General features: G+C 35.2%; 1 protein-coding gene and 4 long non-coding RNA genes across 6 annotated transcripts; 3 read left to right on the forward strand and 2 right to left on the reverse strand.

The window, feature by feature from the left end:
* The first annotated feature begins 2,024 nt into the window (after positions 1 to 2,024).
* Positions 2,025 to 3,463, forward strand: LOC145045784 (flavanone 3-dioxygenase 3-like). The gene is made up of 3 exons (XM_078994102.1): positions 2,025 to 2,470; positions 2,571 to 2,818; positions 2,890 to 3,463. Exons 1-3 carry the CDS (start codon positions 2,042 to 2,044, stop codon positions 3,461 to 3,463), a joined length of 1,251 nt encoding a protein of 416 aa, XP_078850228.1. The 5' UTR covers positions 2,025 to 2,041.
* On the reverse strand, positions 2,319 to 3,551 carry LOC145045786 (uncharacterized). Its single transcript, XR_013681883.1, has 3 exons — positions 3,434 to 3,551; positions 2,988 to 3,363; positions 2,319 to 2,688 (listed from the first exon to the last, which is right to left on the reverse strand). It is a non-coding gene; the product is annotated as an uncharacterized LOC145045786 (long non-coding RNA).
* A 587-nt stretch (positions 3,552 to 4,138) lies between these two features.
* Positions 4,139 to 9,407, reverse strand: LOC145045404 (uncharacterized). 2 transcript variants are annotated; one of them, XR_013681817.1, is made up of 3 exons: positions 9,304 to 9,407; positions 9,108 to 9,209; positions 4,139 to 4,633 (listed from the first exon to the last, which is right to left on the reverse strand). It is a non-coding gene; the product is annotated as an uncharacterized LOC145045404 (long non-coding RNA). The 2 variants fall into 2 exon arrangements; XR_013681816.1 differs by lacking the exon at positions 4,139 to 4,633 and adding an exon at positions 5,453 to 6,020.
* Positions 6,339 to 7,011, forward strand: LOC145045406 (uncharacterized). The gene is made up of 3 exons (XR_013681819.1): positions 6,339 to 6,470; positions 6,603 to 6,702; positions 6,804 to 7,011. It is a non-coding gene; the product is annotated as an uncharacterized LOC145045406 (long non-coding RNA).
* On the forward strand, positions 7,180 to 8,736 carry LOC145045405 (uncharacterized). The gene is made up of 3 exons (XR_013681818.1): positions 7,180 to 7,872; positions 7,962 to 8,241; positions 8,415 to 8,736. It is a non-coding gene; the product is annotated as an uncharacterized LOC145045405 (long non-coding RNA).
* Positions 9,408 to 27,615: the final 18,208 nt, after the last annotated feature.

A 27,615-nucleotide genomic window follows, 5' to 3' on the forward strand; every position in this document is an offset into this window, starting at 1 on the left:
CCTAAACATGAACAAAACCAAAATTAATTACTCTGATAAATCATTTTCCCCACTTTTAATAGCGATTTTATTTTTCATATTTGTTTGTATTATTTTTTTCAAACGTTATTTTTTAAATATCCATAATTTCCTAAATATCAATTAAATATTGATCAATTCTAAACTTTATATTTTAATTAATAAATATATTTTTGTTTTGTGAAATATTTTATATAACCTCTTATAATTCTATTCTTTTGTTTTTATATATATACAATATTTTTATAGTAAATAGTAACTAACAATAAAATTAAATAAATTAAATATGTAACAATAAGTATAGAGAGTCTTTTGAAAAATAAAAAGAAAATATTACTTAGCAAATAAAAAAATCTATATAATGTAAATATTTTTATATTATTAAACTTTTTAATACTTTTTAATTAGAAGTTTTATAAACTTTTAATTTTCTTAATACAATATTTTAAACTAATAGTTAACGAAAGTATTTTAAAATGTTATAAAAAATATGAAGTTGTCATATAAAATCTGTGAAACACTTTAAAAATATTGTAAAAAAAAATTTAAAGATAATTGTATGAAAGTTATAAAAAAATTGTATGAAAATGTAAAAAAAAAAAGTTAAAAACTTGTAAGAAAATTTTAAAGTATCATTTCTAATAAATGGATGTTTTTTTGCCACTTGTCAAATTCTCAAGAGTTTTACCACATGTAATTTTTTGGGAGTTTTAGAATTATTATTTTCCACTTGTCATATTTTGGGAATTTTCATTTTTTAAAATAAAATTTCACAAAATTCTAACAAGTTTTATAAGGAAAAAGAATCATTCTGTTAATTTGATAATAAAGTCTCATAAATACTCTAAAAAATAGTTGATTTTTTTTTATAAATGTTCTAAAAGATTACATTATGTTATGTAAAAATGTTATTTTATAAAATATTTAATCTTTAAATATTGATAAATTTAAATTTTTAAGAAACCCATGTAGTAAACGGGTATCACATTTAGTTTAAAAAATATTTGGTTTAAAAGCACTTGCATTAAAATTATATGAAAGTATAAAAAAAGTTATATATATATATATATATATATATATATATATATATATATATATATATACACACACACACACACAAAGTTTAAAACATTGTATTAGGAAACCTATAGGAAAAAATATCTTTAAAATGTTGTAAGAAATTATCAAAAGTCTTAAGAAATTTGTAAAAAAAATATTGTTCACATTCATACAATTTTATTTTTTTGTACACATTTGAACATTTAATTTGTTAAATGTATTCACATATTATCATTGATACCTGTTATATGAGATGACAATGGTAATATGGGAATACATGTAACAAGTTAAATAATCATATGTGTACGAAAAAAATAAAGTTGGTTAAATGTGAAAAAAACGAAAAAATAATTTTCTTAAAAGTCATTTTTCTTTTATTTTATGCTTCTTATACAAATCTCTCAAAAAACCAGAAACCTAAAAGAAATCAGGATTCAAAGAATGTAAAATTTTGTCTTTTAATGCACCATGGCTATCAATATTTACAAATGACGCCAATAGTTTGCGACTATATTTAACAACTTTAATAAGGACCGATGGCACTGAAAATTATGTCACTAATGGAGTAACGATTGCTTATTATATTAGAAAGTTTTGTTTTCAAATAAATTACTCATGTAGTTCACGTATGTGCTATGGTTTCTATTCTTCTTTCAAGATAAAGTTTGGATTTTACTACGTATGTGCTATATGGCTTCTATTCTTCTTTCAAGATAAGTTTGGATTTTGGAATTCTTTTCTGTTACTTCAAGTTTTCTTCTATTCTTCTTTCCACGTTCCTTTAAATACATAAGAATATACATTGTGCTGTGCATTCAAAGTACTTGGTACATATATATCAGATAACCACAAACTTTAATTAATATAAATAAATGTGGTCATTTCAATCTTTTAGCCTATAAATACACAGGATTCATGACTTTTTTTTTATCCCAAACTTCCAATAAAAGGAGAGACGGAGAGAATGGAAGCAAAGGAAGATGAATCGGATAGTTCATTTACCAGTGTCACCTCACTTACCCTAAAAGGTCCAAAAAATATTCCCCAACAATATGTTCTTCCTTCTTTTCAACGATCAAACCATAGCCTTCTTAATCACATATCTACTGAATTTCCAATCATCGACCTTTCCATGCTCAACCACCCTGCTCATATGCCCAAACTAATCAATGAAGTTGGTGCTGCCTACAAGAAACTTGGGTTCTTTCAGGTATCTATTAGGATGCATTTGCAACACTGGAGTAGATGGAACAAGCTTTCTACAACTATTTTCGATAAAGAGGGCGTTACATTCACAAACAAATACTCAAGAGGAAATCTTTGTCCAGCCCTTTTAAGTGGGAAAAACTTTGTCATCAACATGAGTTGCAGTCCCAATCAAACGCACGCCCAAGTAGTAATTAAAACTTGTTCTATCCTATTTTATTGTGCATGCAATTAATTGTATTTTGAGATTTTCTTGTTCCCGGATAAAGAAAAGTGTGTATTTGAAGGTAATAAACCATGGAATTCCTAGTTGGGTCATAAAAGATGCAATGGACTCTGCTGAAGAATTCTTTAGGTTGCCAAGCGACAAGAAGATGTGTTTTGCTTCTACCGATGTTCACGCTCCTGTAAGATTTGGCACTAGTATGAATCATGTGATAGATAAGGTGCTGTTTTGGAGAGACTTCATCAAACATTATGCTAATCCGATATCAGAATGGATCCATCTATGGCCATCGGATCCTCCAAGTTACAGGTAATTAATTGTTTTACCAATTTGAATACGATTAATTAAGCATGACTTTGATCACTTATTTTTTTACACAGAGAGAAGATGGGAAGCTATGCAAAGGCGGTGAATACATTACAGAAGCAATTAATGGAAGTGATCATGGAAAGCTTAGGACTGAATGCGGATTACTTACATGATGACATAGAAGAAGGTTCACAAGTCATGGCTGTCAACTGCTACCCGGCCTGCCCGGAACCAGATCTTGCACTAGGGATGCCACCACACACGGATTATGGTACCCTCACCATCTTAAATCAAAGCCAGCAAGGACTTCAAATTATGGACCAAGATAAAAAATGGCACGTGGTTCCATTTGTTCAAGGTGCCCTAATAGTTCAGTTGGGAGATCAATTTGAGGTGTTGAGTAATGGAAGATACAAGAGCATACGTCATAGAGCCATTCTTGACACGCATAAACAGCGCCTGTCAATTGCTAGTATTCATAGTATGCCCATGGAGAAAAAAGTAGGACCAGCGCCTGAGTTAATTGATGAGCAACACCCCATTGCCTACAAAGAAGGGAGCTTCAGTGGATTTCTTGATCACATATCGGTTAAATCTGTATCAGAAGATACGTACCTCGACGCGTTAAAAATCCATGAAGCATGATATAAACAAGCGTCGAAATTCAAAGGAGGATTTATCATGATGGAGCTTACAGAAGTTAGATGATACAGGGTGTGGTGTGGGCGTGACAACCTTTGGGCCCTGTTCTTTTATTAAGTTTAGGCCTAAAAGTCTAAAATTATAGGCTTCGCTTTCCCTTGTTATGTTAAACTAGGTTAAAACCCGTGGAATTTAGGGTGTTGATTTTTAATTGAATTTAAAAATAAATTATTTAATAAAATAATATTTCTTTAATTTAGAAAACTTATCGAATTTTAATATTGTATTTTTAAATAACATTTTGATTCGTAAGTATTTAATTACAAAGTAAATGGTAACTATTTAATTAGAAATGTAGATTTTTGAAAACCCTTAAGTTACATACGATTGTTATTTCCTGTGATTCTAATAAATATTAATTGAAAAATTAAATAATAATCAATTAGTAAATAAATGGTAATTTAAAATTATGCCAATTAATAATTTACATATTTATGTTATTTGTCTTTAAGTTTATAACTTAATTCTATAATGTAATCAATATTTAATATGTTTTGATGATATTTATGATGAGTTGTTTAGAAAAAAAAGAGTGATTAAAAATGTTGATATTTGGTAATGATATATAAGTTATATTTACTTATAATTGTGGACAATAATATATAAAATGATATTAATAAATTTAAATGGCATTCTAAATTGTAGTGAAATACATAAAACATTATCACTAACAGTACAGTAACAACTTTAAAACACGTAAGTTAGCATGAAAAGTACCCAATTTGTTGCATTAAGAAGATACCTCCAAATGTCTATGGAGAGTTCGCATACCAATAAGCCTAATGCAAAATCAATTATAAGAATCAGATAAATCATGAGATTCTGGTTCAAACAAATTAGGTTAAAAACCTTTTGCTAGCGTAGATTGCAAATCGAGACAAAGGTTGTGAAATTGGAAGTGTTAATAAAATTCAACACATCCTTCCATCTATTGTTCATATTTCTTGATTACAAAACCAGGTAATGGAAATAAATTAGGATTTATAAACGTAAATATTTTAAAATTGAAGGTGTTACATATGTAATTGTGGAGTAGTTCTTTTTGGGATTGATAACTTCAGATTTGGGGGTAATGTGTTAGTCGTTTCCAACTCCTCAAAATCCCATTGATCTCTGAGCAAGACAAACAACACAAATGAAAGATTAATAAAACCAAGATCTAATTGAGATGAGTATTTAGAAGATGACAATGGTTTACAAAAAACCATGACCTATTCTGAGGCGACTTGTTCAGCAAGATAACACGATACAGATAACATAGAGAAGAAGAGGAATTTAGGATTAAGCTGCTACATATATATATTTTTAAATATTAACGTATTTTAATCAAGTCTTATACTCTGATTTTTTTTTAGGATTTCCGTTTCAAATCTAGCAAGATTTTTCGTAAATTTGATTGATTTGCTGTTTGAGTTTCCTAAATAATAATCATTTCAGTGAAAGACATTAATCTGGATACATTATATTTTAATATTTTAATTTTGAAGTCTCTTAATGAATAGATTTTTGTTTTTCTATTGAAATACTTTTTTTTTTTAATAATTTGGCTCTATTTCTATTTTTAATTAGTTTTTTTAATAATCTGTTTGTTTTATGTCATTGATTTGTGAGTCTTTCTGTATACGTGTACATCTACCGCTCCAAAAATCTATGCATGTCACCACATGCTCTTCCAAACTATCCATCATTACTTTCTATGTTGTCTTCCACTTTTCCTCTTTTCTTCGTCCTTCGTCCCCCAGTGGAACCACCGATTTCAGTTCTTGCCACAAGATTTCTCCATGGGTTCTCTCAATTCCTTTGGTTGTTGGAGCTGATATTGGCTGTTCGGTTTTAGGAATTCCTAATCTGTTGGATTTCTATGCTCTATCTCTTCCACTGTTACTCTTTTCTTCATCCTCCCCCCCCCCCCCCCCCCCCCCCCCCCCCCAATCGGCTCCATCATGATACCAGTAGTGAACAAGCTTCATGAACTTCTTCAAGCCACCAACTTCAGTTCTTGCCACCAGTTTTCCCGGTGGGTTCTCTCAATTCCTTTGGTTGTTGGACGTGATATTGGCTGTTAGATTTTGGGAATTGCTAATCTGTTGGATTTTTAGTGCAGTTGCTTGGGAAAATCGGTACTTGACGACCACCGCTTTTTACACCGACCACTGCATTGCAGTTCATGTCTTCCAATAAGCTATTCACATTTATAGAGACAAAAGTGGGAACCTCCTTCAAAAGATAGTCAGGGTTAGTAGCGATTCTTTGTTCATCTATTTTTAGGGCTTTTTGTCTGCTTATTAAAATCAAATTCGGAGACTTGCTTGTGTGATTTGCATGCGCTCTGTAAATGGTTCCCTGTCGATGGTCTAGCCATACATTCACCGATATCTCCATTGTATTCGATGAAATATATGTTGTTCATTTTCCTGATGAGCAAACTGTGCCGATGGTGATAGCAATTGGATTAAGTTCTTGTGATTACACATATGATTCTTCATTGGATCATGGAAACCTAAGAGTTGAAACATTGTTACAAAAATTAGAAGAGTTTGTGATTAAAGATGAAGAGCTTAATAAGCAAGAATCAGTTGATAGAATTGGATCTACTTTGCTTTCAGGATATCTTTCAATGGCACTTTGTTGTATCCTTTTTCATAATTTCCACCATTTTGTGTTTATCTTATGTTTTTTTAGCATGCATCCTACTTTCATTTCTTTTTATCACAACATTTTATTATTTTTAATATATAAAAAGATTGTTTAAAATAACAACAATGATTAGACATACAAAGAGTATTTCGTTCTAGATCAATTCATCCACAATCTCGGGTATAATTCATAATTCTTCTGCATTCATCAATTAGTTTATAAATTATAATATAAAAATTACCTATTAATTTAATTACTCGGATAAGTAATGACATATTTTGTGTTTACATGGATCACAAGATGGACCTCGACAGTATGTCTCTCAACTTACTTTCTTTCTCTCTCTCTCTCTCTCTCTCTCTCTCTCTCTCTCACTCTCTTTTTCTTTTTTTTTTTTTAATTTCTTTTTCCTTTTATTCTAACAAAAAGATTTTATATTTTTCAGATATGTTGCCATTATGCATTCAATTTTTTCTACTCAAAGATCAATGGTGCGTATACATTCATGTGTTATTCGGTCACAACATTCTGCATTCCTGCAACAGGTGAGTAAATTACAAATTTGTCCCTCTGTTTATCTGCTAAATTTATGAAAATGACCATTATGCCCTTACTTGAATATATATTGCTGGTATATGATTTGCAGGCTTCTTATATAACTGGAGCTGTATATCTGAAGCCACAACAGATAGATGGATTGTTCTAGTATCTAACAATATGTTGAAATATTCCACCCTGACATTTCTTTTAAAAAAACTAAATTAAAGACTATAATTTTTTTTATGCATATAGTATTTGCAACAGTTTTGCATTCAGGAAACTTCTAACAACTCCCAAAACCTGTTGGTGTAGATTTTCGTGCTTCATAAGTTATTTATTTATTTTTTATTTTTTTAATATATATTATTATTTATATGATATAAAGTAAATTTTATTTGATTATTCGAAAAACGATAAAGTTTTTTTGACTGGTTTTCTTAAATTTGAAAAAAAAAATCATACATGTTGAAAAAAGAATGATATGAAGTGTCTGATGTTAAAAAAATGTTTAAAATGTCCAAAAGTGGCAGAAAATTAAAGTTGGATGCTAAAAGACTTTGATGTTGAACATAAACACACACACACAGTAAAACACATAAGAGCTAACTGTTAAAGTACATTGCTGTAAATTGGATATGTTTAATATTAAGATGTTATAAAATACAATTTTAATTTTTTTTCGAAATAAAAGCAACACACACAAATATTAAAAAATTAATAACAAATATAATAAATTATGAGGAAATATATTACGCACATAGAAAGAGAAGATAAAAAAACCACACATAGTAAAACGCACAAAAATCACACACTGTAAAACGAACAATGTAATATGAAAACACACACACACACACAGAGAAAGAGAAGAACACAAAAAGAAACAAAAACAAAAAGAAAGAATTTAAAGTAGTTTTTCATATACTTACCTGATAGATTGAACTTTTGTTAAGGAACGAACATGTGTATTTTCCTCATGTGCAAACTTGATCGGAATAAAAAGACAAAGAAGCCAAAGGAATTTGAAATTTCAAACATAAAAATCTTTATTTGGTGTTCGGGTTTTATAACCGAAATAAAAAAGGAGATTTTAGTCAACAAATTTCATTAATTGTGGTGGAATTTAAACGCAGTCCAGGGTTGCATTCCTTTTATGTTAGATGCGTATTTGGTATAAGGTAAGAGGAATAAATTCAAAAAATAATTGCAGATTTTAAGGGATATAATATATTAAATGTGTTTGAAAACTAAAAATGTTGATATATAGGATACTATGATTATGGATGGGATGAATGACTACGTGATGAATGAATTGAGAGGATGCAGGAAGAATTTAGATGATGCAGAAGGATGCATGATTTCAGTGAGGATGCGGGATTTCAATGCGTGATGAAGAAATTGAGATGATTATATTACTTTACTATCAAATTATATTAGTATTAAATATTAAATTTGGTATCTTATGAGTTTCTTTTTTTGTAGGGATTGGAATGGAATGATGTATACAAAGTATCTTACAACTTACAATCTTATAAATCGGGAAGGAGGTATATCAACCCAATGCTTGTTCCAATTAGAATAACCAAACTTCCATATTTTATTGGATATGATGAATTTGAAATTTGAATTTACGATTTATGCATATTATTTTGAATTATTATTTGGAAATCTTTCATCCACATTAACAAATCTATCTTCGGTATATTTTTTATTGGTGCAGATTTTTCGGATTTATTGATTGACTGTATATGAATATGATCTGGAGGGCAGTTTCGTAAATGTAGATGAGGAAAAGAAGCGGGAAAACACGATTTAAGGCTGCTGGGAGATTGACACGTGGACAGATTCTATTTATTTATTAGGATAGGGGATATGTTTGTCACTTTGTCCGATCTAGGAAAAGAATGAACAAGTTGCTTTCAATGGCGTAAGTCAAGTTTAAATTATAAGATTACTAAATACGAAAAGCTTAAATATGTTGTTCTACTTTATTATTTAACCTAATTGTAATTTTTATCCGATAATCTAGAATTCATACAAATCTATAATTGAAGCTTAGCATATGCATGTAAAAGCCAAAATGCAATGCCTTTACTATGAAACCATGTGTACAAACAAATTAACAAGTAAAAAAATGAAAATAATCTATATAAAGCCCAAAAAATTGTTTTATTGGTTGTCCTGCACAAGTCTTTGTAAAACTATTAGGTTTTAGAATACCATCTAGAATTGTCTCCATCTTAACCGGACAATTTAAGGAAAAGTAGATATAATATAAAAGAAAATGCAGTTCAATTCGGGCATCATCAGTTTTACTTCCGATCACTTTTTAAATCCCAAATAATAAGCGATCAACTGGAAATTGGAAGGAAGAAAAAACGAAAAGCAAAGGAAACGAAGTCGAGGAACTTACAGGATACGGCAAAGAAGAGCAGCGGTGGAGCGAAAGAGGAGTTGCAGGTATCAAAAGCAGCCAGCGCCCAGCAGTAGTGTCGATTTCTCTCAATCGTAACTTCTGAATTAGAAAATAATGAAGACAAATAAACAACGTAGATTAGACAACTGACATATCATACATGGACGGAAGATTGAGGAATGCGTCTTTTTACAGGAATTAATGCATAGTTTCATAGTTTCCCTCTTCTCGGTTACGTTCTTGCGTCCTTGAAACTTTTGTACCCTGTGAGGGCGAGCAAATTGCAGTTGCACATAGAGATATGCACACTTGCGGTCTTATCACTTGTGTCGGACCATTTTAAAAAGTTTTGTTTTTTTTTTTTCGAAATGTCTTTCTTTGATCAAGTCTTTTTTAGACTAGTTTCGGATTTTTTTCGATCCGGTCTCGTGGTCTTTACATGCATATTTTCCGGTTCAGTTTCATGTTTTTTGAGGTTGAATTTCAATGTATTTTGAATTTGAGTTTTCCAGCTAATAAATATATGATAAACATCAAAATGATACATTAGGATTTACTAAAAATGATATATTAAAATTTAATAAAAAAAGAAAGGAAAAAGTTAGGTAAAATGTGATTAAAAATGTGTAATTAACACAAAAATAGAATTTTTATAAAATGTTGCTTCCATTTTTTTGAGACCTCTCTCCGAATGATCCGTCTTTTTTGAGACTCAAAATGGTCTATTCCTTTTTTTTACTGTTCCTGATCCTAGATGATCAGACAATTTTTTTGTCCGGTCGCGTTTTAGATCGATTGATCTCGGGTTTTTTTGATACTAGTCCGAGACATGTCCTTTTGTTCATGTGTAGTTGCACATTCTTAGGCTGTGTTTGGCGCGTCACAGCTAGCTGATAAGCTAACTTATTTTTCGAGCTTTTTTATGTTGTCGTGTTTGGCAGACCAAAAAGTAGTTTATAAGCTAACTTATAAGATAACGTTTAGAAAAGCTACTTAGACTAGCTTTTTAGGAGCTTTTTTTTTTAAATTTTCCAAATATACCCCTTAATTAATTATAGAAACAAATACTCTTAAATGTCATTTTATGTAATTTTATATATTTCAGCTAACTTTTCAAGTAGTTTTACCAACCATTATTTTTTATCAGTTAGTTTTTCAGCTATCAGCTAGCTTTTTATTTAACAGCTAGTTTTTCAGATATCAGTCAGCTTTTCAGCTAGTACGTCAAACATAGCCTTATTATCGTCCATTATATTGGACTATAAAGTCAAACTTTTCAATGACATGTCATCAATGTTAGTTAAAGTTAGTTGTAAATTTGTTAACTTTCGATTAATAGATGTAGAATTTATTATGTTATTGAATAAAATGAAGACTTTATTTCATATCGCTTTCCTTTGATCTTCAATCTATTCTACATGCATGATTTTAGAGCGAGAGTTTTGATCCTTCACTCTTTTCTCTTCTTCTTTGATTCTCTTTCACCTCGGTTGTCAATTTTGAGGCTAGCTCATCAGGTCATATAGTAGGATTTAATGGATCAAAAATTGAGATTTCAAGTCCTTTTTATCTCACCTCATCTAATAATCCGAGCACAATTCTTGTCTCAAAAATCTTGAATGGCACAAGTTTTGTTTCATGGAAAATCTTGAGATTTCAAGATGTGTTTTGTTTATTTATCATGTAATCCTCTAAACAGAAATTCCAATTCCTTTTCAAATTGGAATCAAATCAATTCAATGGTGATTTAATGGATTTTGAATTCGCTAACAAAAAAATTGCTGATAGCATCTTCTTTATTCAAACGAAGCAAGATATTTGGTTTGAGTTGAATCAAAGGTATGAACAATCAAATGAAGCATGGATATAGCAAATTCAGAAACAATTATACTCGGTTCATCAAGGATTCGGAGATTTCTCAAGGTATTTCACAAAAGTTATTCATTGTTGAATCAACATTTTCTTTACCTTTAGCTAATGAAGTGACATTAATGACAAACATTTTTGAACAATCAACACATTCCTCTTCCTCAATTTCACTGATAATGTCAGATTCACCTTCAATATCAGCAAAATTTTGTTGGTACTTTCTGTCGAATTCTCAATCCTTTAGGATTTTGATTGGTTCATTTTTGGTCAAAGTCTCATTTACAATGTCAATAGGTTCATCAGTATTTAAACAATCATTAATATTCACAACACCATATGCATACAAATCATTAGGAATAATATCATAATCAGCTACTTTACTTTCACAACCAAAAGTAGTCTCGTCTACTAGTTCTCTTTTGAAAGTAATAAATGAGAGTAGCTTCCTATGTTGTTTTTTTACATATTTCTGATTAATGATAAAGTTCTATCAACTTTCCATACAGACGATTAGCTGTATTATAGTAAATGTTTCTCTGTTTTATTAACATGTTATTGTCCATACGAATCGAATATCTATCAATCATAATGTTCGTAATTTTTAACTTGTTGGGTCAATATTATGGTTTATACTTTGCTTTTCTAGGAAATTGTATTTTTATGTAATATCTTATGTGTTTACGGTCAAGTTTACAGCCAGGGAGGTGTTTACGGTCGTAAACCATGTTTACAACCCATGTTTACCTGGCCCATATTCTCATGTATATATAGGGGTGAGGGGTGTGAGGAAAAGAGTGATGAACACCAAGGAGCTTAAGTGTGTGCATTTGAAGGTGTTCTAAAAAGAGAGAAAAAGAGAGTGTGTGTGAATCTTGTATCCGGATCTTCATTCATATCAATACATACAAGATTCATATTATTCTTCTTCTCCTTCTCTTCTATTTGATCTGAAATCATCCGTTTGATTGGGATTCCGCACAATCAATCGGATCTGATTAATACACAGTCATTTTTGGGGACTTACATAACTCTAATCATTTTATCTTATTATTCCTCTCCTCCAAATTATTATGAGCTTTATAAAGTAAAGACCTTGATTTCTCCACTTCGCTACTCATAGAGATCAACATATCATTCAGGTTAGAGCATGTATCATCAATGTCAGATAAGGTCACACCCCCAAACCGGAACGGCAGAAACATTTGGGGGCGGAGGATGTTATATTTAGTATCACAACACATGCATCATAGTAATCAAAGTAACAAACAACCATTGCATTTATATTTAAGTGTTTACAAAGATATGTTTCACAAAAGATTGACTCCAAAAGTAAATAACAAAACAAGAAATGAAGCTACCATGCTTCATCTTCTGAATCCAAGCGCGAGTACATGTCTACTAGTTTCCTCAGAATACAAGTTATTTTGAAAGAGCAGATGAGCATTTAAGCTGGTGAGTTCATAAGATTTAAGTGATGTAAAGTAAGTTGTAAGTTCTTTTTAGAAAAGTTCGCATGTTCCTCCAGAAAATCCTATATTTTCTGATATGATGAGTGATAAGTAAAAATCACTTTACAATCCTTTCTATGAGTACTAAATGGATACAAGTTATATAGAACTTCGAGTAAACAGACAATCGATTGTGTGAACCTGCCCTAAGTCCACAACCAAACAAGGAACAGGAGATGAGGCGGAAGTCACACATCCCATTGTTTGTTAGATCTATTGTATAAAACTCTGGTGTATTCATTTGGTACTCACGGAGTTAACTGGAATAGTTCTTTATATTTGATGAAAACATTCTTTAAGAAAATCATATATTTCCTTTAGTAAAAATGGTAACCACAATAGTTCCTTCTATAATCACTTAGTTTATACAAGCTATATATAATCTAATATCGAGCAGACAGTTAAATGGATGAATCTACCCTAAACCCATAACCAAACAAGGAATAGGAAATAAGGCGGAAAGCACACATCCAACTACCTATCGGACTTTAATTACATATAATGATGATGTATAAACTAAGGTATTATAGAATTTACCACTAAGGGTCCTTTAAGTTATTCTGGTTTAATAAAATGGATTAAACCCTTTTAACGATAAGTTTCTAGTTTAGTCTTCTATCTGAAAAGTATGTTTCTGTACTAGAAAACAGTGTATTGAATTTGTATACTATGACCTGACCTGTACCTGGTACCCCTTATGATTACTTGGTGTATAGTGAGTATATATATAGCTAAGATCGAGTAGATAGTAGATTGGGTGCATCTGCTCTAAGCCCACAACCAAACAAGGAACATGAAATGAAGCAGAAAGCACACATTCTACCGTTTGCAGGATCTGATTAATATATATCCCTGATGTATCTACTGAGGAATCATAAAGTTAGCATTATAGACCCTCTTTTAACTGGACGTACTAAGACTCGACTGTTTTGATTGTCTTTTGTAATTATGTAAGTTTTCCCAAGCTTAAGACTATCTGTACTAGAAAATAGTTTGCATAACCTTTTATGTGAGGTGATTACTATATGAAGGAAATGGGAAAAAGAAAGTGTATAGTAGTATTGTAAAAAGTAACTACTGACCACTAACTACCTTAAAAACCAGTTTGTTAATTAAGGTTAAGATGTGATGTGGTTGTAACCATACTGATATGACACGTGTTTAACATGACGACCTACTGGTGCCAAAACTGATGTGATATTTTGTAACATCCCAAAATTCGAGGCCAAATATTTCACTTTTGATTAGGTGATTTATAAAATGGTTCATCAAAACATTGCCAAAATCATGCCAATACATAAAACCATAGTATCATGTTTCAAAACCAAATCATCTTAAATAACAAAATATCAGAGTACAATCCCAGAAAACTCTAAGCGGAAATCATAAGTGTGCGTGTGTGAAGCGCTGCTACACCGCCGGCTCCTTCCCCTTGGACAAAGAGGTACCTGAAACCAAAACTGAAACTATAAGCATAAAGCTTAGTGAGTTCCCCCATCATACCACATGCCATATAATCACATAGCATACATACTACCGGGCAATTCTAGGGCGCCCGTCCTACCCATGTCAAGCCATTATGGGGTGCTGACCTACCCATGCCAAGCCATTCTAAGGTGTTGACCTACCCATGTCAAGCTATTCTAGGGTGCTGACCTACCCTCTGGTCTATCTCAACCGAACACGGGGACTATTTCACCCCTACTACTAACACATAACATCATATCATAATCATGCTGTTAGACATATTTGGGGTGGTCGACCTACCCATTGGTCCTAACGATCGAATCGGGGACTGGTCCCCTTCTACTGATAATATCTCATATAACATGGCAATTAGAAAACTAGCATAGTCACATATCTAGCAGTCTAGCATACTCACATATCGAATAATCAGACCAGACAGTTATCACAAAGATAACCATCCCAACAAATAATTGCTAGTGGGTCGGTCTTGGTGCCTTAGACCCACTCCTACGAGAAGGTAAGTCACCTCGATATCGTGTAGTGTCTGAACTGTCATTAGCGTGAAGGTCGGCTCTCCTCGAATTCTCAATCCCTACATGATAACCCTCAAATCATCAAGTAGAACATACAACCCTAACCAGGGTCAATACCAAAACCAGGAAAAGTTAACACTGGCCAAAGTTAACGCCTAGTTGACCTGACTCGCCGAGTTGGTCTACCAACTCGTCGAGTCCATACTCCATTAAACCGATCCAATCCCGAAGCCACTCGTCGATTCTAGTGAGAACTCGTCGAGTTTTCCTTCATTCAAACCATCAGGACCATCTTCATTCGACTTGCCGAGTTCTTTCTTCAACTCGGCGAGTTCATCTCCCTCATAAGAACGTGTCCAGTCTACGACTCTCCGAGTTGTATAAACAACTCGTCGAGTCCATCTTCAAAGATTGGGAGATTGCCTTGGACTCTCCGAGTCAGCTCATACACTCGTCGAGTCCCATGATTCCCAGTCCCTTTTCGCGTCTAAGCATCTACGGGACTTTCCTCCTAAAAAACTGGTCCATCCACAGAAAGGATTTGGTGGTCATTACACCGCTACTCGTCGAGTCCCAAGAACAACTCGGTGAGTCCATCATTGACCAACACTATACAATCTATTTAGATGGGCCTTAACACCTCAAAAACATAGATATGGCCCCCTAATGTCCATTTCATAAGTAAAGTTCCAAACTTGGTGCACATGCAAGAGGTCTTTGGCCCAAAAAGCCATAAAAGATGGCCTCCAAGGTGCATGGGGTGTTCATGGCAGCAAGGTGGGCACCTTTGTGACATAACCCCCTACCCCCCCCCCCCCCCAATAGCCCTGGATCTAAAGCATACACTGGCCTCCAACACTTAATCCTGAATACCACCTCTCTAGGGCTTAGAAATATGTAAGGAAAAGGCCCAAAATCAAGATCTATAGACAAAGGTTCGGCTTCATACCTCCAATAAGCTGAAAATGAGCTCCAAACTCTGGATCTTCTTGTTTCCCCTTGGCCCCACACGTCTCCTTCTCCTTTCCAAGCTTCAAACACAAGAAGTAGCACCATAAGGCTCAAAAACACAATAAGAACGGCTAGGGTTTCGATATGATGTCTTCCGAGAGTGATAAGGGAGATGGAAGCTGAGATAAGGTGCTTAAATAGGGTGCAAACCCTCAGATTTAGGGTTTCACTCAACCAACACCTACTCGCCGAGTCAGTCTCCCGACTCGTCGAGTAGGTCACTTAAACTGTCCGCATGTCACAACTCTACTCGACGAGTTGGGCCTCTAACTCGTCGAGTCCCAGAGAAAAGCACAAAATACTTGAATAATAGGCATACCAGGAATCATGTGTTACATATTTATCACTCGTAGACTTGCAAGTCCTACTGTAGCTAGCAACAAGGTGTGGGTGTCAATCTCGTATAGATCTATACACAAACTCATACTCTCCCTCCAGGAGACTCTAGTTACAAAACACGACCTAACAAGTATATTGCTAAGTCGTGAAGTAAACTCACACTAATGTTATCTTGTTCTTGTTATTGTATGTTCCTCCCTATTTCTCTTTATAGTATGTTCTTTCTGTTTCTCGTTATAGTATGTTCTGAACCCCTAAACTATACCTATTATAGCTTACTAGTATGTTTGTTTTGAACTGTCTCTGATTTGTAGAAAAGACTCAATTAACTACTGATTTATAATTATACTTTAAAAATGGAGTTTTATAAACAATAAAACATAACTTTAAAAGAGTTTTTGAAATGATTTGATCACTTATAAAAGCATAAGAAATCCTTTGAAATGATGGTTATCACAAATAAACATTTACACAATTATCATTGTGTTTAACTTGTATTCCCCCCTTAAAAGCATTTAAAACATTTAAAAGATTGATTATAAGGGTATGAACTCACCTTATGTAGGTGATTCAATTGCAGATTTGAGTAAGGATAAGAAGTTCCACAAATGAATTCCTGAGACATAAACGAGTCCTAAATGACATATAATGGCTAAAGGGAGTTTAGGGAAACAACCTAAGGGACTAAGGAACACTTGAAACTAAGTGTTACAATCACATGTGATTGACTAAAGGGAGTTTACAGCCAAAGGGAGGTGTATTCATGGCCACACTTGAATTTACGGCCATGGGTTCACAGCTAATGAGTGTACGGTCGTACACTCATGTAAGAGACATGAAAAGAGATAATTGATCCATGGGGAAATTAGTGTGTCTAATGTACAATAAGAAGATGAACAAAGCACTCAATTTGGAAGGTCTTGACGTGATTACGGCCATTAAGATCTTATGAAGGGTTTAAGGCCGTGAACCCTTGAAGATCTTGAACAAGGCCGTGAAATGTTGGTTCTGTGGATGGGAAATCAAGGCCTAGTCGTGCAATGAGGTAAACAACAAGTCAAGGGTGGATTTCTTATGATTTGGAACCCTTTTTGGGTGTGTACAGCCAATGAACCTATGAAGGGTTCACGACCGTACACCCTTCAAGATCATGAAGGTGATGCTGAAACATGAAGAATCGGGGCTTGGATCTAGTGGTCTTTCAGGTATAACAAGGTTAAGGTTGAAATACTTATGTTTTTGGAGCTTTGGAGTGTTCACGGCTGGGAGTAGAAGAAGTGAGGAGAAAAGAGGTCATTCCAATATATATATGGAAGGTGGTGTACGGTCGTGAACCATGTGTACGGTCGTACACACCTTATGAGTGGTTTTCCAGACTGAGTCAATTCCTCCAACCTCAAGTAAACACATTCTAACACCCATTCATACATTACACTAAGATTAGAAACTCTTAAACATACCTTTACTATGGCAAAAAGCTAGCAGAAACAAGTCTAACTTTTGGATTGAGTTGATTGATTTTACAATGCAGAATTTCGGGTTGTCACATATAAAATAGCATGATAAGAATTCAAAGGGAAATTAATAGAAATAAGAAGATCACGTACCTTTGCAGTCAATGGTGACTTTGGAGCAATCATAACAAAACAACTTCCAGATAGCTCGTCATCATCTTCTTCACTCACTTATCCTTTCTCATTCTCCATGCTTTCCCAATTAACATCTTCCTCAACATCACCAACCAAAATCATTCCTCTAGATTGACCCTCTTCATACTTTGCGAACAAGGCTCCATGTGTTGGATGACGCATCTCCACGTCATCAGAGCTAGAGGACCAAATTTGATATGTTCCTTAATTATCATTAGCACCCTTCTCCATTAATGAACATTCTTGGACTTTGTGCGAAGTTCTTCTAGTTTCATAGACTAGTAGGCCTCATCCTTTACTTTTCCTTCTTCTCATCCTTCTTCCTTAACATGCAGTCCTTCACAAGATGAGTGTATTCGTTACAATATTTACAGTTGTAACCGGAATCACCTTTCAACTTCTTCTCAATCTTATTTTCTTCTTCCTTCTTATCTACTTTCTCAACACCTTTTTGTCATGCACATGTGTTTTTTATCGGCTTCTTATCTGAATTGTTCTTGAAATTCCCATTAATTGGATTCTTGTAGAACCTTTTCACCCTATTATTGGAATAATAGGCAACAACTTCATCATCAGAGTTTAGTAGAAAACCTTCTTCACTTTCTTTTTCTTCTTCGTCACACTTATTCTCTTTCACATTTGTCTTGGAGACTAGATCCATTAGACATGCAAAATTCATTTGTTTTCACTTCAACAATCTCTTGAGTCTTGATCATGAGACATTTATTTATCCATTCCTTTCTCATCCCCAAAACGAAGGTTAGATTGAACTCCATGGTTATACAAACAACTCCATATCTTTTGCTTGTAACATACACGTTTTGAAATCGTGTTTTATAATGAATAATATTGTGAAATACTATGTGAATTCGAGTATTGAATTCTAACAGATAGTTTTTACTAGAAATGAAGTAAAACTATGTTTAGAATTACTCAGAAAATATTGGAAGTCTTGTGAAATTCCAATTAAAATCCAAATAGTGAAATTTAGCAAAAATATAAAATTTGAAATAAGTAAAATTTTATTATTGAAAGTTGTAGATAATCTCGTTAGAAGCATTTTGGCGAAAACCTCATCGAAATCCGAGTTATAACGAAGAAGTTATGACCAATCAAAGATCTGCGACAAAACCGGCACAACGCCGAATGACATAAAAAGTAAGTTTTTGATAAAATACTTTTTAGCCTTAGTAATCTAAATGAAAGTCTTAATATTCGTTAAACCGAGAAGTTCAATAAAAAGAACGCCAAAATCTGACTTCGTATGAGGAAGTTATGATTTTTCTAAGTTTTAGCGTAGCAGTAGATAGCTAAAAACTCGAATTTTAGATCGAGTGATATTTAGCCGACACAACCTAAACGAGAATCAAAGATCTCGTCATATTAGTACAACAGTAAAAATTCTGAGAAAAACGGACGTCGAATGAAGAAGTTATGAATTTTTAGCGGATTTTCCTCTCCCAGTTTGTTAAAATAATAATATTAAAAATAAATTCAAAATTAGCCGACGAATTCTAATTGAAAGTTGTAGAGCATAACTTTACCTATGCGTTCATATAAAGAACGTCAAAAACGGAGCCCGTATGCAAAAGTTATGAATTTTAGAAGATTTTGGCACATTTTTCGAGAATTTTCACAAGGATAAGGCTCTTATCCGGATAGGTCGCGTCATCTCGCATGAACAGTAGCCACGTGTTGCCTTTTGATTGGACCGAACTTCGGTCAAGTAACCTTGCGACGTGCCTTTCGGCATCCTAGGAGACGTCTAAGACGTCCCGTAAGATGCCTCGCATAAGGCTGCCACCGAGCAGCTTCGCTGCGGACTCACTTCTTGGTCGACTTCGGATTCCACCCTATAAAAGGGATGCCTGCCTGCGAGACCTTCCAACTAATTTCAATAAATTGCCATTTTTGGCCCTTCTTTCCATATTTTGAGTATTTCCATATCCCCCGAAGCCCCAGTATTGTTTTTAAAGCCCAGAATACGTCCCGAAGTGACCGAAGAGCCCAAGAAATTTATCTTTTCGGTTTGAAGCTCTACTCTCACAAGGTCTATTTTTCAATAAATATCTCGGTTTTTAATGAAGAAAGTCTTATTTAGAGCCGAAGTGCTGCTCAAATTACTATTTTAACCCCCGGTTATTTTAAGGTGAGTTTAATATATAGGAACAATTGTATGTTATGTGTTATATGTGATATGTGCTTTTCAGTGTTGTTATTCCGGGTTATTTTTCCGTGTTATTTTTATTCGTTAATTTTAATAGCAAGGAAATACCTTTGACCATGTGATCAGTGAAAAGAATTAGATTCACATTGGTACTGGTATGTAGCCTCTGGCCATGTAGAACATGTCTCCATAAGAGAATGATTTCTATTCCATGGTGTTGGCAAATGGTTAGACAGGGCTATAAGCCTGAACTCTACCAAAAATGTTAATCAGAAATTGTATGTCTTCTGTGCCATTTGGGCCGAAGCTCTATTGATGTATATCAAGTATTGAAATTGTTATGTCTCATTGATTGTATATCTTTGAATCAAGTCATTGATTGATATAGAAAGTTTGACACATGATTCACATATGCCTTTGTTGTTCCTTGTTCCTTTTTGCTTATACCATATTGAAGTATATATATGGCATAACGTTATATTGTATCTATTATTGAACTCCCTAAGCGTCACCGCTTACCCTCTCAATGTTTTGATATATTGCAGGCAATAAGCATCCGGTATAGCTTTATACTGTTGGAAGAATTAAAATAGTTTATACTATTACTTTTGTATTTAAGTTTTAGTATGTATAAAATATACAATATCCGAGGTAGTTTTGTAATAAACTTAAACTTAGTCTGTTTGTATCCAGTCGTTTGTAAATAAATTGTCAATGTAAAATATTGTTTGTGAATATGAATGTAGCATGTTTAGGAATAACAACTGTTTTAGTATTATGAAAGTGAGGGTCTTTCAACCATGGTATCAGAGCATTAGTTTAAGCGAACTAAGTACCACGGATTAGAATTTAGACTTAAACTATTGGAAGTTCAATATACGAACTAGTTCATTGTAATTATATGGATACAAACCTTAGGAAATACTTAAGTAGGATAATAAATAATGATAACCCTAATATTCTAAAATACGATGTTACTCCATATTGCAGAGTAATGGCTGAATAGGTTAGTAGCCATACCCCTGATGTCAGTGGAGGTCTCAACCCGAGGAAGTGAATACTCCAGTATCTCCTCGTGAGGAGCGACTCTTGGGTAAACTTACCGATGTTATTCGACAGACTCTCGAAGAACAAAAAAAGAATGGTGATAAAGGAAAAGAGAAAGCCACTGGAGAATCTTCGAAAGGAGAGGTGAAGCATCCATCGTTCAAAGATTTCAAGAGTAGTGGTGCTACAGAGTTTTCCGGTGTTCTTAATCCCATTATTGTTCTTACTTGGATCTAGAACACAGAGAAAGTGTTTCGTATTTCTCATATGGATAATGAAGACAAGGATAATTATGCTTTCGCAATGCTCATCGGAGAAGCCTTGGTCTGGTGGGAAGCAACATATAAAGCTCTCAACGGGTTTGACCAGGAGAATTTAGCCTGGGAAATGTTTAAAACTCGTTTGCTAGAGAAGTATTGTCCTCTAGACATGAAGAGGAGATTGGAGAAGGAATTCCTCGAGCTTAAACAGGGAGGAATGATTGTGAATGAGTATGAGACTCAGTTCAATAAACGAGCACGATTCGCTGCAAAGTACATACCAACCAAAAACGATAAAATTCAGTTGTTCTTGGAAGGGTTACGATATGAAATCAGTGATTTTGTGATAAACCTGGATGCTCTATCGTTTGATTAAGCTATAGAGTATGCTCGAAAGCGTGAGCATGACTTAGAAATACGTGGCGCCATTTTACTATTCCGAAGCATCCACGTACTGAATGAACTGTTCCTGTTCCTTCTTTTCTACAAGCTCAATCCATTCGGACTAATCCTGGTAATCAAATGCAAACTCAAATTCCCTCTCGTGGATGCGGTAGATCATAATCTTTTTCTATTCAATCATCTTCATGTCATGTTTGTGGAAGGAATCATCTGGGTCAATGCAAAATAGACAAGGAATCCATTGTATGTTATGGATGTGGAGAAAAGGGTCATATAAAGCCATCTTGCCCAAGAAAAATATGTTACTTTCTATGCATGTGGTAATATTGGTCACAAGAAGCGTTTTTGCCCTACTTTTACTAGTCAGATGACGAGAAGTCAAGCTTCTGTTCAACAACCGGCGAGAAGTCAAGTCCCTGTTCAACAATCAAAGGATACTCCAACTAAAAAGGAAAAGGTGCCAAAAGCTAAGGGTCGTGCATTCCAGATTACCACAGAGGAGGCACGCGAGGACCCGAATATTGTGATGGGTACATTTCTTGTCAACTCTAGACCTACTCACATCTTATTTGATTCCGGTGCTTTAGATTCTTTTGTGTCTCATGAATTTGCACATTCTTTTCAAATTACTTGCTATGCAATTTCGCAACCATTTCACGTAGATATTGCGGGAAGTATATCATTACTTGCGGATAAAATTTATATGGATTGTGTCATAGAAATTGAAGGCTATAGTTTTCTTGCCAGTCTGATTCCTATCTCCTTGCCCAACTTCGATATTATTCTCGACATGGATTTGTTGTCAAGGAATCATGCTAAAATCTTATGTTATGAAAAGATACTACGTATTCCTATCTAAGGGAAGAATCCTCTTTACATCTACGATGAACAAAGACCTAAAAGCTTAAAATAATCTATGTCTTAAAAGCTCGTAAATTCATATCGAAGGGATGTTCTATCTATCTGGCCTATACAGTTGATACCTCGAAAGATGAGAAGAAAACTGTAAATGAGGTTCCCGTTGTTAACAAATATCCTGATGTTTTCCCCTATGATCTGCCTGGACTTCCTCCGGATAGCCAATTAGAATTCCGAATCGACCTTGTGCCTGGTGCTGCTCGGATTGCGAAGACTCCTTATCATCTTGCGCCCACCGAGATGAAAGAAATGATGATCCAACTACATGAATTACTTGACAAAGGCTTTATCCGATCGAGTACCTCTCCCTAGGGTGCTCCGGTATTGTTTGTCAAGATGAAGGACGGTTTGATCAACTTCAGGGTGTTATCTATTTCTCGAAGATTGATTTGAGATCTGGCTATCATCAGTTGAAAGTTCACGAGCAGGATGTACCGAAGACTGCTTTTCGTACTCGATATGGGCATTATGAATTCCTTGTTATACCATTCGGTTTGACAAATGCTCCTGCTATATTCATGGATATGATGAATCGCGTATGTCGCCCGATGATTGATAAATCTGTCATCATATTCATGGATGATATTCTAATCTATTCGAAGTATGAATCTGATCATGCCATTCATATTCGTGAAATCTTAGAACTTCTTTGAAAAGAGAAATTATACGCTGAATTCTCGAAATGTGATTTTTGGCTTCGCCAAGTTCAATTTCTTGGCCATGTTATTTCTGGTGACGGTGCATCTGTAGATTCATTAAAATCGAAGCTATTTAAAATTGGGAAGTGCCCCGTAATGCTTCTGAAATTCACAGTTTCATGGGTCTTGCGGGATATTACTGGAGATTCATTAAAGACTTTTCCTGTATAGTCGTACCTCTCACGAGTCTTATGCGGAAGGAAGTAAAGTTCGAATGGGGTGAAGCCCAAGAAAAAGCTTTTCCAACTCTAAAAGATCTTTTGACTCATGCTCCAATCTTATCACTCCCAGAAGGTGATGATGATTTCTCCGTATATAGTGATGCTTCAAGATTGGGACTCGGTTGTGTGTTGATGCAACATGGTAAAGTGATAGCCTATGCCTCAAGACAACTGAAAGGTTATGAAAAGAATTATCCCACTCATGATCTCGAACTCGTTGCTGTCATATTCACCTTAAAACTTTGGAGGCATTACCTTTTTGGTACAAAATGCCAATTGTTTACTGACCACAAGAGTCTCAAGTACATATTCAGTCAACAAACTTTGAATATGAGACAACAACGAGCCATGGAGCTAATCAAGGATTATGACTGTGAAATCTTGTATCATCCAGGAAAAGCCAATGTAGTTGTTGATTCTCTTAGCAGAAAAGTTTATCGTAATAGTATGTGTTATACTATTACTCACACTACAGTAAAGTTCACTATTCTTGATGAACTAGAGAAATGGCAATAAGGGGCCTTAAAACCAGAAAATGTGAAGAAAGAAGGGATGGTACATTATATTGATGTTTTACTTGATGATCCAAGAGGATTGAAGGTATTTAAGAATCGACTATGGATTCCAAAGTTTGGTGGATTAAGACAGAAGATTTTAGATGAAGCTCATAAGTCTAAGCTGTCAATACATCCTGGTACAAGTAAAATGTACTATGAGGTAAGGGATGACTATTGGTGGCCAGGATTAAAGAGAGACATTGGAAGATATATACAGGAATGCTTAGTATGCTTACAAGTCAAAATAGAGCACCAAAAACCTTACGGAACTCCAGAAAGTCTTAGTGTTCCTGTATGGAAATGGGAAGAACTATCGATGGATTTTATTACCAAATTACCAAAGACTGCTAGATAGCATGATAACATTTGGGTAATTGTCGACCGCCTGACTAAGAGTGCACATTTTCATGGTGTTGGCAAATGGTTAGACAGGGCTATAAGCCTGAAATCTACCAAAAATGTTAATCAGAAATTATATGTCTTCTGTTCCATTTGGGTCGAAGCTTTATTGATGTATATCAAGTATTGAAATTGTTATGTCTCATTGATTGTATATCTTTGAATCAAGTCATTGATTGATATGGAAAGTTTGACACATGATTCACATATGCCTTTGTTGTTCCTTGTTCCTTTTTGCTTCTACCGTATTGAAGTATATATATATGGCATAACGTTATATTGTATCTATTATTGAACTCGCTAAGCGTCACCGCTTACCCTCTCAATGTTTTAATATATTGCAGGCAATAAGCATCCGATATAGCTTTATACTGTTGGAAGAATTAAAATATTTTATACTATTACTTTTGTATTTAAGTTTTAGTATGTATAAAATATACAATATCCTGGGTAGTTTTGTAATAAACTTAAACTTAGTCGGTTTGTATCCAGTCGTTTGTAAATAAATTATCAATGTAAAATACTATTTGTGAATATGCATGTAGCATGTTTATGAGTAACAATTGTTTTAATATTATGAAAGTGAGGGTCTTTCAGGGTCAGAGTGAGGACGTGGAGAAGACCGCATTTCGGACCCGTTATGGACATTACGAGTTCGTGGTGATGCAGTTTGGGCTCCCCAATACGCCAACCGTATTTATGGACCCGATGAATTAGATTTGCAGACCGATGCTTGATCGCTCGGTTATCGTATTTATAGATGATATCTTGGTATAGTCCAAGACCCGAGAACAACACGAGGAGCACTCAGGGAGTTATTGGGAGTTCTGAGACGAGAAGGATTGTATGCCAAGTTCTCAAAGTGTGAGTTTTGGTTATGAGAGGTCCAGTTCTTTGGCATCTCGTTAACCAGGAGGGGATTTTGGTCGACCAAACCAAAATCGAGGCAGTCATGCAGTGGGAGGTGTCGAGATCTCCCTCATATATCAGGAGTTTTCTGGGACTGGAAGGGTACTACCGAAGATTTATACGAGATATTTCCAAGATTGTAGTACCCTTCACTCATCTGAAGAAGAAGGGGTGGATTTCTGGTGGGGCCCTGAGTAGCTGAGGGTGTTTGAGACCCTCTGATAGCGTTTGTGCGAGGCTCCAGTTTTGACTCTCTCGAAGGGAGTTGAGGATTTTATGGTGTTCTGTGATGCATCCATCACAGGTTTGGGGGTGGCCCTTATGCAGAGAGGACGGGTCATAGCATATGCATCGCGACAGCTGAAGCCGCATGAGACGAGATACCCTACGCATGATCTGGAGTTAGGAGCGTTGGTATTCACTCTCAAGATTTGGAGACATTACCTCTATGGGGTCTGTTATACCGTATACACGGACACAAGAGCCTGAGACACATCATGGATCAGCCGAACCTGAACATGAGGCAGCGCGGGTGGCTGGATGTAGTCAAGGACTACGACTGCAAGATCCTTTACCACCTGGTAAAGCGAATGTGGTGGTGGACGCTCTAAGCCGCAAGTCAGCATGGTCTTCCATCCCAGAGATATGTACGAGGATAGGGGTGGATTCTCTGTTGGTGAGTTTGATCAGAGATGCTTAGGTTGAGGGCATTTGACCAGAGAACTGGAAATTGGAGAGAATTAGGGGTGAGAACACCCGATTTGTGTAGGATACCCGAGGATTATTGACCTGATGCGGTCGGGTATGGGTTCCGATGTCTGGTGGTGTCAGACAGATAGTTATAGAGGAGGCTCATAAGTCTCACTTTTCTATTCACTCGAGGGCCACCAAGATGTAACAGGACTTGAGTTTGAGTTACTGGTGGTCGTGCATGAAGCGATAAATCACTTAGTACGTCAAGAGGTGCTTGATCTGTAGGATTGGTCAAGGTTGAGCATTAGAGGCTGCATGGCCAGCTACAGCCCCTGGAGATTCCCATGTGGAAATGCGAGCAGATCACGAAGAACTTCATTACCAAGATCCTGAGGATGACAAAGGGGTTTGATGTTATATGGGTCATCGTGGATTGATTGACCAAGAGTGCCTATTTCTTGGACATACGGGAGAGTTCATTGGCCGAGAAATTGGCCGACATGTATGTCCGTGATGAAACAAGGAATCAAGTATGTAATGAATCAAAGTTTAATGATCAAAGTAAGATTTCAAGATTAGAACATCGATGTAAATATGATTTCTGGTTCAACTCTATTACGCTCTTATGTTTTTACAGAGTACAAAAGATAATTCTATCAAAAGACTTCTATCTAACTCTAGTTAACACTCCTATTTATAGGAGAGAAAAGCGCACAAAAAAATATACTAAGGACTAAACATTAAGCTTCGAATACAATTCCTTAGTAAAATATATTATAATCCATACGAAGGGTAAAAAAGACTTCGACTCATTACAATCCCAAAATACCCTTACAGTCCACGAGATCGTTGCTCGCCACGGACCGAGATGTTAGATTTACCTCCCATTTCTGGCAGAAGTTCCACAAGGAACTGGGCACGTGGCTGCAGTTTAGCACAACATTTCATCCACAGACCGACGGTCAGAGTGAGCGGACCATTTAGACCCTCGAGGATATGTTGAGGGCATGTGTCATTGATTTCGGTAGGAGCTGGGATTCCCACCTACCCCTTACATAGTTCGCCTACAACAACAACTATCATTCCAGCATTGGTGCCCTGCCTTTTGAGCTGTTGTATGGATAGAGATGTCGCACCCCAGTTTTTTAGGGTAAGGTTGGACATAGGGTGATGGGACGAATGGAGGTTGTCTTGTAGACTACCGAGAAGATTCAACAGATTAGATAGCGACTGCAGACCGCTCAGAGTCGGTAGAAGAGTTACGTCGACAAACGCCGATCTGAGTTAGAGTTACATGTTAGTGACATGGTACTCCTGAAGGTCTCGCCCTGGAAGGGTGTGATTCGCTTCAGGAAGAGGGGAAATTGGGTCCCCAATACATTGGGTCGTTCAAGATCGTTATCAGGGTTGTCAAGGTGGCATACACGTTAGAGCTACCAGAGGATCTCAGTCGGATCCACAACACCTTTCACGTTTCGCAATTGTGAAAGTGCGTTGTGGATCAAGAGGCAGTAGTGTTATTAGATGATATTCAGGTTGATGAGTGCTTGAATTACGTGGAGAGGCCTGTGACCATACTAGAGAGGAAGATGAAGTTTCTATGAAACAAGGAGATACCTTTGGTAAAGGTACAGTGGGAGCATCAGAGGGGATCCGAGTGTACGTGGGAGCCCGAGTCCGAGATGTGGGAACATTACTCGGGTCTATTTACCACAACAGACTTTGAGGACAAAGTCTAGGTCAAGTAGGGGAGAATTGTAACATCCCAAGATTTTTGCATGTATTTCCAAACCCTCCTCTATCATTACCATGTCATTTATAATCCTTGGGGTTGGATGTGTAGAGTCAAGATAAGTTT

Source organism: Lactuca saligna, chromosome 5 (genome assembly GCF_052625555.1).
Source record: "Lactuca saligna cultivar CGN05327 chromosome 5, ASM5262555v1, whole genome shotgun sequence".
Classification (NCBI taxonomy): domain Eukaryota; kingdom Viridiplantae; phylum Streptophyta; class Magnoliopsida; order Asterales; family Asteraceae; genus Lactuca; species Lactuca saligna.

Excerpts from the sequence above, each read along its gene's own strand:
- LOC145045784 (XM_078994102.1), top strand. The coding sequence starts at position 2,042 with ATGGAAGCAAAGGAAGATGAATCGGATAGTTCATTTACCAGTGTCACC. Across the intron at positions 2,471-2,570 it reads CCAATCAAACGCACGCCCAA|GTAATAAACCATGGAATTCC; the intron begins GTAGTAATTAAA and ends GTGTATTTGAAG. Across the intron at positions 2,819-2,889 it reads TCGGATCCTCCAAGTTACAG|AGAGAAGATGGGAAGCTATG; the intron begins GTAATTAATTGT and ends TTTTTTACACAG.